Here is a 16,068-nt window from a genome sequence, read left to right on the forward strand (position 1 = left end):
GATGTAGCAACGAGTTAAACGTCAAATGCCAAGACTGCAGCCAACTGCAGGGTCAGACCCCTGGCAGCCTCTGCCGCGGGGTGGCCGGACGCCGGCACTCAGTGTCAGCTTCAGCATGGCGCGGGCGGGGCTGGTTCCCCGTCCAGGAGCAGATGAGGCGAACAGCCGTTAACGCGGGCCTGGCCTGCCGTGCTCTGCGCGGGCCTGAGCCCGCCGCCACGGGAGGCTGCGAGCCGAGACCTCCCAGAGCCGGCGCCGTAGCGGCTCTTCTCTCGCCGTCTCTGAGGAAGCCAAGGGCAGCGGCCCGGGGCGCAGCGCGGGCCCCACGGGCTGCCCAGGCCAGCTCAGGCGGCGCGAAACGAGCTCCCGCCGCTGACGTGGAGCCGCCCCCTGCACGCCACGCCACCGGCCTACCAGGAAGCGGCCGTACGAGGCGTGAGACGCCGCGCATGCGCGACAGCGCGGCCAGAGCGGAAGGGTGCGCGGCGCGCCTGCGCAGGGGAATTCCGCCAGGCCCGCCGGACACCAACATGGCGCCCTAGGTCCGCCGCACCAGCGCTACCGCGAGCAAGCGAGGCGGCCGCCGCCGCCATCATGTCCCGGCACAGGAACGTCCGAGGCTATAACTACGACGAAGGTAGTGGCAGGCAGGAACCGGCGGCAGAGCTGTGGGGGCCGCCCCGAGCAGCCACCTCGACTGCCGGTCCCCTGGCGCCTCCCCCCCTCGTCCGCACCCTTTCCGCCTGCGAGTCCTCCCGCCCCGCGGGGCTGCGCGGCTGCGCCCGTGCTTTGGACGGTGTAGCGGGTGAGGGGGCGGCTGCTCCGCTCCCAACGCTGTTGAGAGCCCCCGGCGCCCCGCGGCCGTCAAGGGCGGTGGGAAGGGTGGAGCAGCCACTCTGCTCCGCGGGGGTTGGACCAGGCTCCGTGCGAGGCCCCGCCCGTTTCCCGCCCTCTCCGACGGCGGGTCGCGCGCACGTCGCGGCGCTGCCCCCCGGGCCGCCCCCCGTCGCCGCGGTCTCCCGGGAGCTTAGAGGCGGGTATGGCGCGGCCATGGCGCGCAGGGCGAGCCGTGTCAGCGCTCGCCTGTGTTGCCCGAAGCTGCCCGCTTCTCAGTGGGGCGGGGGTGACTTGAAAACCAACCGCACTGCAGTTGAACTTTGAACTTTCTTTAGTCTTGTAAAGCTTACAAGTTCGTGTTCCCACTATGTCTCTAGCCAATGTTGCTGCTATTCACTAATAATATAGATAAAGCAGTTCCTAACAGAAGAAATGCAGTTTTTGAAGATGGAGTTGAGCATCTAAGGAAGAACCTGTTTTTCACACACCTTTCTGTCATATTTTACTCAAGCTTGCATGGAACAAACAAGCTTTTGTGTTAGAACTTGGCCCATACCTGCAGTGCTGCAGCTTTCTTCGTGACCTGTCCCATTAACTTACGCAACCTGTAAATTGCACCCTTTTTTCTCAATGGTTTTGTTTGCCTTGGCTTGAGCAGTGGAAAAATGGACACGCTTCCAGTTGATATTGGTATTTTAAATAACCCTTTGGTATAGGAGCAGCTATTTTATTGCTTCACTGTCAAAGTTGCAAGAAGTATTTCTGCCTGCCTCTGGTCTTTTGCCATTGAGTGGACAAATTGGGGTTTGCACTGTGATCTTGGAATTTTTGGAGAAGTAATGTAAATCCATGTGAGCCATAACGTCTTTATGGCCTGCTTCACAGGTTTTACTAGTCCAAATGTACCTAACATAGGCAAAATCTTAGACTGGATTGAGGGTTTTACTGCCTGGTTATTTCCTCCTGTAAAGATTTTCTTCCTCACAGATTGGTTGAAATGTGATTTCAACTGAACCTCTGTCATCTGTGGAGTTGGGTGCCCAGTCTGTAGAATTCCTTTCAGTGTTTGTACACTCATTAGAGTCTCTTAATGACATTGCTGAGATAGACAGTAATTTGCTGTAGCCATATGAGGTGTAAGTTGCTAGTGCTATTTGAAACTTTACTGCATCTGCATTACACATCAGGTTTAATTAAAGTGTGTATATGCATGGTCTTTATACTTATACCATATAATACTTTTGCAGTCACAATCGTTTCTGTCCCAAACGAAGTACACTGCTGTGTCTTTTATTTAATGTAATGTCATATGTCCCTTTTATGCCACTTGAAATTCTGTAATGCCCTGTCTGGCCCAATTGTTTGTCTCCTTTCCGAAGTAAGTATTTGCAGTGTTTTTTGATCTCCTTTTCTAGGAGACCTTAGGTTTCATGGCCTTTATTTGACTTTATTTGACTTTATTTGACCATATTCTATTTCTGCTTTCTCCTTTTTGCGGTATTGTGACCACAACTGAATGTGATATTCCAGCTGAGTTTTTTGGTGATACAGCTGTTGATACTGTGGAGTGCTTCTCTCTGTGGCTTCTACTCTGTTCTCTGTAATTTCTGTCATTTTTTTAGTGTTTATTTTTATGGTCAGTGCAAGCTGAGCCATTTTCACTGAGGTGTTTCATAGTGTAGAAATTAAACAGTACAGGAGATACAAATGATTCAAGTAATGCACACTGACAAGACTTACCTTGATTTCACTTACTACTATGAATGCTGACCATTCACAGAACTCATCCTTGACACTCTACAAGTATTGTCTAAACTACAAAAAGTGTTCCTACCTTGGAAAAAATGTATAGCTCTTCTCTAGACTTTTTGTAGGTTAATTAGTTCTAACATGGAACTAGGAGACTCTGTGTTCTTTTTGACATGATCAAAAAGTAGATAACAACGTGCTCTTTTTAAAGAAAAAAAACAAAACAAGCCTATAATATATTTTCTTTATCCCATGATACTTAATTTCCAAAGTAGCTTCCTGGGTCTTTCACTAAACTTTTTGTACACTTGTGCCAGCCCTTTTAGCTACTGCTTTTCCTTGCCATTTTTCTTCCTCTTTTTTTTTTTTTTTTTGGTGTGTGTGTTTTTTTTTTGTTTTTGTTTGTTTGTTTGTTTGTTTGTTTTTTGTTTTGTTTGTTGTTTTTTGTGTTTTTTGTTGTTTTTGTTCTGTTTTTTAATTGCAGTGGATTATAGAGTGAAGTTTACTTTGATTTTTTCTCATTACATGCTAAGAACTAAATGAACTTTTCTTGCCCCAAATTTCAAGCCAACATAGATGGATACAGTGTTTGTAATGTCCAGTTCTGTGGTCTGCAAGTTGATATCAGAATGCAGATTTTGGGTTTTTTTGGTGTTGGCTACTTTTTTTTCTTACTCTTTCTAAACAACAGAAAAAATACATGTAATTTGTGAAACTGCCAAGTCTGTGCAATAACACATTGAAGAATATTTCATTACTTTTCATATATTTTAGTAGTACTTAGTGAAAATCACACAAGCATTTTAAGATTTATATAATAGTGGGATTTCTTGGGGGGGTGGGATACTTTGCTTTCTCTTTGTGTTTCCTGGTAACTGATTCTTGAGACTCTTTTTTTAATGGAGAAAGTGTATGGCTGTGTTTATGTAACTGTATAAGATTCTTGCTTTTTGGCTGAAATAATTTTGCATATACAAAGGGAATTGTCAATTGTGTCAATTTTCAATTGCCTTGCTGAACCTGAGTGGAAAGGTAGATGGCTGTGAGGATAGGCCAGAGGAGGATGCTGAGAAGTAGGTAGGTATGGAGTAGAAATGCTGATCCTGAGTTGCTGGAGTAGAGATTGTAACTGAAATGTCTGCGGTTAAGACTGTTGAGAGGTCAAGCATAAATATGAAGAGAAGTACTGTGGGTAAAGATTTGTGGAACTGCAGAAAATTTGATTTGGTGTAGCCTTCCAAAGGAGATGCTGAAGGAGGAAGTATGAAGCTTGGCAGCTCTTGAAAATGTTCAGCTTCTGAATGGATAGAGTATTAAATGTTAAAATGCTATGATTGTAACTTAGAATTTCTTACCTAGGTAAATAAACAGTACTTAACTGCACTTCTGGAATACTGGAGATGCATAATTTCTTAAAGCCTCATGTAAAAAAAAAATACCCTTTGATTTATAAATTAAGTACTTAGAGCTTATGCAGACTAATCTTACTGTTTCTGCTTCATAGATTTTGAAGATGATGATATGTATGGCCAATCAGTAGAAGATGATTATTGCATTTCTCCTTCAACAGGTTAGTTCAAATGGTTACACATAAGCATTGTCCATTGATTTCTACTCTGATATTAATAATAATAATATAACTAATATTTATTTATAGAATAAAACAATATTTAAAAGCTACTGAAACGTCAGAAAAGTGCCTAGTGGCCATAATCCTGTAAAGGTGTCTGTTAGGTGGCATTAGACATTGTTGTACTTTTGGAAGTCACAGTAGACAACTGGGCACATCTTCAGTTGTACAAGCGTATTATCTTGGATGGTCAGAATGTACTTGCTAATGTAAAAATCTGATTTACGGGAATGCATTGATAGTCTTGAAACATTTGGTATTTTAAAAAATTATTAGTAGGGCTGGGCTTAACGGTTGTGATTCTGCACCTGGTAGTTGATGTCTTTTACACAACTTTGAGTAAATGCAGGATAGGGAGTCTCATTGTAGGATGCAGCACAGGTCCTCACTGGCTTCTGTTCTCATGCAAGACCATGGGGACCTAATAAACGTTCTGGCATTTGTAATGTTGCGAAGTAGATATAAAAATAGTGATGCTGTGTGCTCAGGTAAGACATAATAGGAGCGGCTCAGCCCAGATGAATTCAGCCCAAGCGTAGAACCTTTAGGTTGTGTTCTCCAGTCAAACCTCTGCAAGATCATCAGTTCAGGGTTTCCTCGGATTTGGTGTCGGTGTTTCTAGAGCTGAGGAGGCCCTGAAAGTAGTGTGGCTGATGCTGATGTGGAGCTGTGCTGCTGTAGGTAACAGGGCTGAATCCAAATCCATTGTGACTGTGATGTAGTCCATGACTGCTGGCCACAGGTACTTGAGTTAATTAGGTCTTTAAAAATCTGTTGCTCTGTCATCCTGTTGATTTTAGATAAGTGGATCTAGGTGTGTATTTTTATTATTTGTAGTCACATTCCCTGAGTTAAATACAGATTGTCTTCCATTAAATTTATACATTTAATTGCTGGAATTTTTCAAACCTTTCCTAAGAAATAAGGTCACCTTGTATTTTGTGATGAAAATGTGCACTGTGTTTACTTTTTAATCAAGTAAAAACTGCTAAATTGGAAAACAAATTCTTGATTATGCACAGTAATTTTCCTAAGAATTACATAAGCTTCATTTGTAAAACAATCTGATATAGATTGTGTAGCAGTCTTTTAATAATTGCTTCAGGTATGGTCATTGAATATGAAATAGTATGCATTTGGATAACAGTTGCTAAGGCTATACTGCTTCTGGATATGCTTATGGTTTCAGCATGTGTTTCAGAGCTGGGGAGAATATTACAGAATATAAACAAAGTTGTTTACATTATGCTTTGTATATTTCTGAGTGTATGTAATCACCAGGGCTCATGTTCTGCAAGAAGTTTTATCTATATATGCCTTAATGTGTTTCTAAATCAGAGTGGAATTATGCACTTATTTAAAGCATTGTGTGAATATACATTTTAATTCATGAGCTGTATTTCTAGTGAAATTCGGAGAAGGATGTGTTCAACTCCATTAAATTGTTATCAATAGTTTGACAGTGCTATACTGTAAAAACAATGTTATTTTCATTTTTTTTTTAACTTGTAACTGAGGTAAAAAAAAAGTGGAGTAAGGTTCTGAAGATATTAGGCCATTGATGGTATTTCTGTATAGAAAATACTATTTTTCAAACCTGACCTATATTCTTTTATGTGAATACTGAACTTTGCAGAATTATTGCATTACATGGATACAGGGATATTGCCCTGTCTGTGGTTTCACTGTGATGATGACTTCTTTATATTCTAGCATGAACTGCTGTATGCTCTGTACAGTCTTCAGGTAGTAGTAATTACGCAATAATGTCCCATCCCTGCCCTCTCCCCCACCCAAAACCACTGCAACAGGTCAGTGTCCTAACTTTTTTTTTCCATTTTAGGTATATTTTGTTTTTAAAGGAGGAAACATGATTTGACTTTTCTTTTTTTAATACTTGTTTTTACCTAAACAGCAGCTCAATTTATCTACTCCAGACGAGACAAACCAGCAACATTTGCTGAGCCATTAGAAGAAGAATATGGTTATGAAGGTACAGATGATACTGCTGATTATTTTACATCCAATCATCAGTTGACTGAAGTTGATCGAGGTAATTACAGAAAATAAGTAATTCTCAGAACAGTATCTTTTATGAAGTAAGGATTTACTAAAATAGTGTCAAATTAGTGTTTGTTACTTGACTAACACTGCTCACAATTATGTAGTCTTGTAGAACAACACTTCATGAGCATAGCTTCAGTGATGGTTCTTCAAGCTCCTAACTACCTTTTGTGTACTACTTGTAACTTTGTTGCATACACTGAAATATATTCTTAGTTTCTTATTAGAAATAAAGAGATTTGGTATGAAGTTCAAATGTAAGAACAGCTGTATGGGCTCAGGCCAAGCACCCATGTAGCTCAAGGTCTTGAGTCTGCAAATGGATGCTTAAGAAAGAGTATTAGAAGCAGAGTATTTGTAGAATGATCTTTTGCTTGTATTGCATTCCAAATTATGGCAAATAGTGGTATTTGAGAGGTTTTCGGTCACACATTCGCTTTAAACAGTAACCAATATCTTTAGATGCCTGTATCCTCTACAATCTTTTCCTGCCCTGTTTTGAATTTATTAGGTTTCAGTTTCCATTCAGTACTGCAGCCATGAATTCCATGTTACAAGCCAAGTTCTGAGCTGAGTGGTTGGGAAAAAATACTTGCTTTGTTTTGTAAACTTGCAGCCTGATAACTTAATGACATGAAAAAGATTCACAAGTTTCTTTCCTAAGTGTTAGTAGTTAACTTAGTTTCTGACGTTTTGGAAATAATCTGGGTTATTTTAAAAATGTTTATAAGATCAGAGTAAAGTATGCTGGTGACTGAACAGACAATAAAATGCATGAATGAAATTTGGTATTTAAAACAAACAAATTGCAGAAAATTCAGAAACAGTAGTTAGAATAGAAACAATCTAGATTCCATGTCAAGTAAATTGCTAGAAGCTATTCTAATGCACAGACATATAGGTAAATATGATAAATCGGGGTGTAATATACATGTTTTTACAGCAGGAAATAAAACCGTAGAGGGCAATTTGAAAGAATCAGCCAGTATGTGGATACAGGTGATCTAGACAATAGGGCACCCTGGCTTTTCAGAATGCTTTTGACAGACTCCATCAGTTAAGAATTGATATTGGAACAAGAAGGAAAGTAATATTGTGGACTAAAAAAAGATGGGAAAGAAACCTAGAAATAATAATTTCTACTCTGAAAACAGCAGTGGTCCCACAAGACTTGTTGTGTTTGGTATAGTGTGTGGTGTTGGCCATTAATACAAAATTATTGATTGCAGTCAATCTGGTTTATTGCAGGGTTGGACTAGATGACCTTTGAAGGTCCCTTCCAACCTAAACTATTTTACGATTCTATTTTAAGAGTTTGTTAAGATTGTGTGTGTTGAGGGTTGAATAATAAAATGGCCAACCGGCACATTGTGCAGGGCTCTGCCAGTACTTGTTTTGCAGAGCAAATGTCTGCTTGAGCTTTAGTAACCTTAGGAAGTTGCAATTCTGTGGTGCTGAATTCCCTTAGCAAAGTTCTTTAAACATCACCATCTTTGAGCAGGTGTTCAAATAAAGAATCTGTACTTGTCCTCCTGTTCTTTGGTTCCTGTTTTCTAAAATCTGAACTGACAGTAATTGTGACATGCAGGAAGATTTTCTTCTGTTCTCTTGTATTTTTATGTCCGATCACACAACTTTCAGTGAGTGGCATCCTGGTGAACTTTCAGTCTCTTGTGTGGCAAGTCAAGACTTAAGCAACCTGTCTTAGCCAGGGCTTACACGAGTTGCAGAAATATGCTCCAAAGAATTTTTTTTTTATCAGCCAAAAAATATATTACAGTTTTAGGAAAGGTAAATATTGAAGGTAGTTTCAAACCTGGTGTCTTGGTCTAGAGTTTTCAATTTTTAAGGCCTGAGGCTCCTGAAAATGCTGTTTTACTTGGGATGCTAATTATAGGATCTGTAAACACTTAAAATATGGTGTTCAATGGGATTCCATGTTGATTTACTAAATTACTCTGGACTTTTAAGGTGATTATTTGTATTTCTTCTCTGCAGTGAAGACAGTTAATTTTACAACATCAAAGTACTTCAGTAGTGAGGCTTTATAGACTAATAATCAGTGGTATGTTCCTTGTAGCAATATCTGAAATTGGTCAAATATTATGTAGGGTTTGGAGGCAAAGTTTATCATGGCCATGAGTGAGAATGAAATTAATTTCTGAAGATTTTATCTCTTACTGTGATATTTTTCTCCTGTTTTTGTTAATCAGATGTATTGTGCTAGTGGTTAGGCCACTTAAGACTTTTTTTTGGTGCAGCTTATAACAGTAATATGTCTCTTTTAGCCCGTCTTAATTCATGCCTTGATCAAATGAGAGAAGTTTTGGCAGAGTCTGTACCAGAGGAAACAATGGTGCAAGCAGTACTGGACAGTAAATTTGATGTACAGAAGGCTTTGGATCTTGTGCTTTCACAAGGCACTAAGCAAAATGTGAAGAACAAGAACGAGGATGCTGTGATTGTAGGAAAGACAACAAAAGGTATACTGCTACTTAATTGTTTATATTCAAGATGATTCATTTCTATGTACAGTTTAATTTTGGCTTTACAAGCTGTAAAGATGCTTGTCATTGCATTAGATATTTATTAGAAAATTTAAAAAATTACTCTTCTATTTCCATATTCTAAAAACATGTAAAGAAAACAGCTTTTCTTAAGCTGAAAGTCAAAATAAAACCTTACTGTCAGCTTAAATTCAAGCTGCAACCATCTGCAGTTCACAGTAAATCTCTTATTTCTGATATGACTTAACTGAATGAAAAAGCCCTGAAAGTCGGACATCTTTGAGTTTTATGCAGGTCTGTTATTTCTTTGGTGAACTGGCATCTCCCATGCCCAATACTTCCCTTTTTTTGGTAGTGTATGTACAGTAACTTTTAAAAAATTACACTTAAATCTTTGTAACCTTTACTGGCATTCTTTGCTGATTCTTAAAGTTTCTTAGGTATTTCAGTAGATACCTGTAATTTAGTTGTAAGACATTGCATATCTTGGAATAACACTTAGTAATTAAATGCCTTTTCATGTTTCTTCTTGATTTTTTTTTTTTGTTGCTGCTGTCAACTCTAAAAAAAATGGAAATTTCATTGTGACTTCACTTCCATATGAAAATTACTGGCTACTGTAAGGTAAGGAGACTTACTTTGTTGTCCAGAAATGTGTATCGATACAGGCAGTTTCTCTTGTGCAGTAGAAAATGTTGCTGGGAACTCGAACAAAACTGGGTTTGGAAACTTGACAGCCAAAAGTGGTTCAGCTTGTTACTCTTTAAATACAAATGACAAAATGTTCCTTAATGCTGAAAAATCCAATAGGCCTTCATCTGAAAGGAAAGGATTGAAATCCTCTTCATTTGCTCTGTCATCTTCTTTCAGTGATGATTTGTGTAAAGGATCATTTTGTGAACTTGTGAATAAACAGGCAGAGAATCAACTATCAGAAAATGCTAATGCAGTAAGTTTGATTTCTGACAGTGAAGATGTTTATTTTAGCATAGGAAGTAACCCATCTGGAATTTCTCCCTTTAAGAAGTTGGAATGCAAGGAAACACAGGACTTGAAATCCTTGCTGATGCAGAATGTGGTTTCTGATTCTCTCAGTCCTGAAGACAGCATTCCTCTTCTTTCCTCAAATACTTCTGACTGTAATAGTAATGCAAATTTTTATGGTCTTCCATGTTTAACAAGTGCTTTAGGAAAATTGGCTCTTGATAAAGAAGTGAGTCACACTGTAAACAGAAAGAATGAACTTGAAAAGTTTTCTTCACTTGTGCAGAATAGAAGACAAGAAAGCCCCTCTTCAGACATGGCTGCTTTGCCAGTGTTAAGGTCTGCGAGTACATCATTGGCTGACTTACTTCAGGAGCACCAGGAAAGCAGTGCCAGCCACTGTTATTCTTTGGCTGATCTTTATACCAAATCAACAGCAAGTCTCACTGATATGAATTTGGGAACCTCACCATTGTCACAACTAGTGAGTCAGCCCCAAACTTCAGGTGGGATGCCAGAGTTAACAGGATCTTTGTCTTCTCTTGCCCTCTCTAAAGTTTCTCCACTAAAGGAGGTTGAGAATTTATCACTCTCGGATTTAATAGCAGAGACTATTGAAATAGACAAAACTCAACAAAAGATGGACTTCCCCCTGCTCAATGTAACTGAATTGAGCCCCCCTAAAAGAACCAACATTGATTTAAGTGTCCTTGTAAAAAGTGCAAATGTATCTGCAGAACAAAATGTGTTAGGGCAGTCAAATATCTTAAACCCTGAAACCAAACTTTTAAAAGAAAAACAAGGAAAGTGTTCTGGTTTTGCCAAAACAAATAAAAAAAATAAAAGAGGGCTTATTCCTAAGAGGCAGGATTTGTCCCTTTCATGGATGAAGGCACTTCGTGCAAGACCTTCAGCTTTTGCTTTAACCTTGTGTCTCCATTATCCTCCAAAAGGCTGTAAGCGCCGCACACTTGGTATACATAAAGCTTTCCTATACAGTAGGCAAGTACAAGACATAAAACCCAAGGAAACTGGTCCTATAATAGCCATAACACCATTTGATTTCAAATCAGCATCTCCTGATGATATTGTGAAAGCCAGCCAAAAAAAAGCTTTTACAAGAGAGTAGTAAGAAAAAAAAAAAAAATCAGTGTTTATATCTTGGTATATTTTAAAAAATAATTAATTATGTAGGACCTATTTATAATCCAGAATTGATTTTATTTTTTTAATTGTTATATTACAGTTCTCACTGTTTAGTAAAAAATTTGTATGTGGACTTCTAAACTGTTGCACTGAATATCTTTATTTTTGCCTAATTTTCACTGACAATTTAACATTTTTAACTTTTGCAAAGTCTTGAACTTTAGTATATGGATATTGCATGCACAAAATTCCATAAACACCGTTAGACTTCTTGAAACATCTCTCTAGGTGTTGAAGATACAGTTCATGGGGAAGAACACTAAATTATTATTTTGTAAAGTAATTTAGTTTTGCTACATGGTGTATAGTTTGGGGAGTGGGAACCTCGGTTTATATTACGACTGTTTTATTAAATGTTCTTAGATTTTCTGATAAGGTATGTTATTAAACTGCCAGTTTTGTAATTGGTATTTCCAGTCAATGTCATTATTCTGTTTTTATACTGAGTACAATATTGCAACAGAAATATCTATAGTTTTTAAAAGCCTCACTAACCTCAGGTTTTGACAGTTTTAATCACGGTAGGACATGTATAGTAGGACCAAATTTGCAGGGAAGCAAGCAATTAAAATTGTGTGCCCCCCCTCCAATCAACTGTCAAAATGTGGTATTCAGAATTTTAAAACAGCTATTTTGTGGGTATATACGTGTTGCATGGGTTTAATGAGAAATTTCACTAGGATTCTGTGGTTTATTGTCAAGTTTTTCAGAAAAGTATTGGAATAACAATTCTTTCAACTTTAGCATGAGAGTCTCTGCTCAATGGAAAAAAAGTCAGGCAAAGCAGAAGTATTTGTGTCTGCCTGTTGTCTGTTTTGAAGAAAGCTTCCTTTAGTAATGGAAATATGTTTTCCTCTTCTCTTTGTACCCATTGCTGTTACTTTGAGTCTTTAGATGGAAGATCAGAATCAGGACATTCTGGATGTATTTTTTTAGCTGATAATGACCAGATTCTGGTGTCCCTTTTAGTCAAATTAGTAACTGCGTGTATGTTTCAACTTTCCTTTTAGTATGTGTAACTACTTTTGATATATTTCCAGTGTCAAAGTCAGTATTTTAGATCCTGAACAGCAATAAGTGCAATAAACGTACTGCTGCAACTAGAAAAATGGTTGTTCATATACTACCATACACTTACTCATGCTAAACTTGGCAGCTAGTATGGAACAGTAGATACAATTTTAGTTTAGTTCTAATCTAATTTTTGTTGAGCATGTTATGTCAAAAAGGAGACAAAAAACTTTAGGCTGATTCACGACTTCAGGTTGGACTACAATTTTGTTTTAAATAAAAATAAAACGTTCCAGTCCTCTCAGGTACAAATTTCATGTTGTATATATTTTGCTTGTTTGTCTAGTTGATGGTGTTGTCATTTAGGACTATGAGCAGTTTGACCTCTGACCTCTTGAATGAAATTAATGTTTCTTACCCTTACTAATAAAAGTTTTCTATAATGTCAGTGCTGCATTGTTTATGTTCTAGTTAATGTGTTAATCTAGTCATGACCATCTTTATTTATTTTGAGTGCCTTAAAACATTGAATCTTGTGTACATACTGTGATCTGAGAAGTTAATGAGCAGAAGCTTAATTGATTTATTTCTTCAGAAGAGTTCCTGTGGAAGTCCAGCTGAAACTGATTGTATACTGGTTGTTTTGTTAATTAGTCTTTTTGTCCAAAAAGCAGAATTTACTGCTATGAAATGCTTTTCAGTGATTAGCTTCTCTGTAGTTAGTCCAAATATTAACTTCCCACTGCTTTAAAGGCCAAGTTTATTTTTCCCACTGAGGAAAAATGTCCTGTTTGGAGATTGTATAATTGAAGTTCAGTTTTTCCAAAATTGTGTGTGTGCTTCTAGTAGAGAAGTTCCAATTTTTATAAGTAAAATATGAGTGCAAAGTTTGGTGTTGTCATGCCTGGTACGTTGTTAGCTGTTTTTGCTTGCTTATGTTTGAAATACTCTTGAGGCTCTAATTAATGTAGGTAGAGATTTCTAGTACTTGCGTGTTTAGCTTCTTTTTTTTCCCATTTAAATCTCTCTTATTCTTGTTGAACTTCTCTTTGGTTTTGGTCTGTTTTCACATTACTGTGTCTGTTCTTCTTTTCATAAAACTTCTTGGCATTTTTAATAATTTTTGAGCTTGAACTGGACATAGACCTGCGTGTATGTCCTGTGATTCCATTGGGAAGTATGTATAAGTAGTAAGTGGCAATGTGTAGTACCTGGAGCTCAGTTTTGCCATAGGCCTCATGCATATTCAAGTCTGAATAAGTGACTGAAGCCAAAGAGCATCAGCATTATAAATTTATCAGAGATCTTACTGTGGGGTTGATACGTTAGTAAACAACTTTAAATCTTGTTAGGTAGCTAGATTTTAATATATAAATACTTTTTAATTTGTGTTTGTGTTAGTATTGTTAGTGATTTTAAAGAAGCAATACATGCTGTTCGGTGTATAAGAAGTAAGGGAGGGATTTTTCTTCAGTTTGCAATCCTGAATCCTGAAGTGAACCTTGAATTAGTACAGAGCTGCAGGCTGAACGCTGCGGAGGTGCCTCAGTGGTGGATAAACCTGAATTCCAGTTAATTTTCAGTAGAGATTATTTATTTCCATGCTCAGAAAATTTTACAGTTTTGTTTTTATAAGCAAAAGGTAATGTGTTACATTTGCTTTTTAAATGAACTAGGTATTTTAATAATTTCTTTCATTATTCCTTAATTTCAATACTGAGAACTGGGTTCACGTCATTAGTGCGAGGTTTCATTGCCTTAGAATACTGCATGATATTATGGTACATGGCATTTTTGTATGAGAAGTCTGTGTTTGGGCTTTGCTCTGAAGTGTTTCTGCTTAATGAATGTTTGAATTCTTGTTAACTAAATCTGTCTATTTGATGCTTAACAGTGAGCTTATTTTATTGATGGATGTATAAAACTTCTCTTCCCCCCCATTTTGCAGCTAGTGTGTATCTTTGTCCAATACGGGTAATTGTGTTGTTTTGGAATTCACGTATTAACATTGCAAAGTACTTGTGTCTGTGTTTGCATATGGGCATAAAAAAGATAATATTAAACTACATAGACATACTAGTTTTGGTATTCGGACTGTATTCTCCTAAGGTATTTTGTACATTAAATTTATTTTGTACATAATTTTTATGTGGCTGCTGACTATTTTTAATATAAAATTGCCTTGTGGACATCACTTTGTGTACCTAAATAAAATGCACATTCTTAAAGTACTGACTTAATTACAATTTATTGTTAACTTACCTGATAGTGTTGTGATTGAATGTTCTATAATGATTGTGTCTACTGTGTAAAGAGGCTCCAGTTCTTGTCTAGGTTTTAATGGGCATACTTCTTTCCATGGAAAATTTTTTTAGAGAAAGTAAGGCAAAAATTGAGATGTACTCATGTGTATTCAGATGCCATGTTTAGGTTCCAGTTTGCTTTTGGTTAGAAATGGATTTGTAAAGTGTTTTTAATAATTTTGATAGCTTTTTTAAACCTTATTTGCATCTTGAAAAAGAAAAGATATCTGTGAAATAAGAGAAAAGCAACTTCGTAAAGTTAGTTCTCAAGCTCTTTGTTAAAGTGGAAATTAGAGCTACAACATTCTTAACATGTCTCTAAATACCTGTTTCATTTTTCTCTTTTGGGTTTCCTTTTTGTAGCTGATTTCTCTGAACTTGTTTTGGGAAACCAGGGCAAATTGAAAATCTAAGTATGAGAAGGGTAGGGAAATAACAGCCCTCATTGGGATATCAAAAATGATTGACGCTTTGGACCCCTTGGGATGTGACTAAACATAACTATATTCAGCTGGTTGTTAATTACAACAGAAAACACTTTTGTTTTGAGAAAAGTATAGAATGTTAGGAATGTAAGCTTCAGATTGAAAAAAAAAACATTGGATTATAACTTCATACACCTGTTTTTTACTTTCTGTTCAGAAATAACTTTATAAGCAATTTCTCATTGAATTGTTCAGACAGTTCTCAGGATCTCAAGCTTCAGAAGCAGAAAGCTACTTGAATTTCTGGAACTGTTTTGCAATAGCATTTCAAAATCTTATTTTGAAGAGAGTGGTGCAGTGAGGTAGTCTTTGCAATTTTGTGTTTTACCCTATTTTCTCTAATCATGTATTTCAAATACATTTTTCAGTAACCTACATTTTCTGAAAATCTACGTTTCTGCAAAAAGTTAAAGAACAACTAGTACTACTGCAAAAATTAATAACTGTACAAAATATTTGTATAGATTGTGTATATTAAATGTATATAGTTTATAACAGTACCTTTATACAAAGGCAGTAGTTAGTTTAGGGCTATATATATGCACAAGCATTCGCATCTCTTTCCTATCTAAAATACTCAGCTTTTCAAAGTTGTTAAAGCATTTTTGTATTAAATGTTGATGATGAATTGTGGTTAGGAGGAAAAAAAAAGGCAAAAATGTCATCACATTGTAATTCATGCAGTAAAAATAAACTTCTGAAGTGCTGAAAGTGGATACTTCTCTGCTTTTCAGTTTCTTTGGAAATTGAGTTGAATTTTTATGGATAATTTACATACTTCGTTGGTTTGTGTGAAGTATAGACAGCTGATAAACTCTTAACTAGATTTTGTGTTCAACTCATTGTGTCCAAGCTGCTGTTCAGATGATGAGGAAATGTCATCAGTCCAAATTATCTATACTGCTGAGTGCTGATGGTCATTTTGACCTCAGAGGATTTTCTGTAGGGAACTCAGAGAAATTCCTTTTGTCAAACTGCTCTGTTTACTCTGCATCAGAAAACAATGTGATGAAACAAGAGTCAAAGGCAATGGTGATGTATTTATTTTATTTCTTGAAGCCAGCTCTCTTGGTCTTCCCAAATTGCTGTCCTAATGCAGTTCAGTGGGAATGGGTCTCTGTTTTAGTATCGCAGTGCCATACAGCCAGTTCCTTCTTTATGCAGACTGTTTGCTGAAGTATACATTTTTACCAAAAGTAAAAAGCTAATTGCGGTTTGTGTTTTTGGGTGGTTGTGGAGATGAATGATTCTTATGAAATGGTTCATGGTTTTCTGGAGTCTGTGTTGTTACG

General features: G+C 37.5%; 1 protein-coding gene across 2 annotated transcripts in view; it reads left to right on the plus strand.

Annotated features, from left to right (window-relative positions):
• The first annotated feature begins 395 nt into the window (after nucleotides 1-395).
• The window catches only part of HBS1L (HBS1 like translational GTPase), a 62,290-nt gene continuing 46,617 nt past the window's right edge, over nucleotides 396-16,068 (plus strand). The window contains exons 1-5 of one of the 2 annotated variants that reach the window (XM_082048656.1): nucleotides 461-637; nucleotides 4,091-4,156; nucleotides 6,132-6,269; nucleotides 8,569-8,763; nucleotides 9,417-14,216. In XM_082048656.1, the coding sequence (XP_081904782.1) occupies nucleotides 595-637; nucleotides 4,091-4,156; nucleotides 6,132-6,269; nucleotides 8,569-8,763; nucleotides 9,417-10,900 (1,926 nt within the window). In that variant the 5' untranslated portion in view covers nucleotides 461-594 and the 3' untranslated portion in view covers nucleotides 10,901-14,216. Of the gene's footprint in view, nucleotides 638-4,090; nucleotides 4,157-6,131; nucleotides 6,270-8,568; nucleotides 8,764-9,416; nucleotides 14,217-16,068 lie in introns of those variants that run through there. The other variant, XM_082048657.1, reaches the window with a different exon arrangement.

This window comes from Streptopelia decaocto (assembly GCF_964273445.1).
Source record: "Streptopelia decaocto genome assembly, chromosome: 3".
Taxonomy (NCBI): Eukaryota; Metazoa; Chordata; class Aves; order Columbiformes; family Columbidae; genus Streptopelia; species Streptopelia decaocto.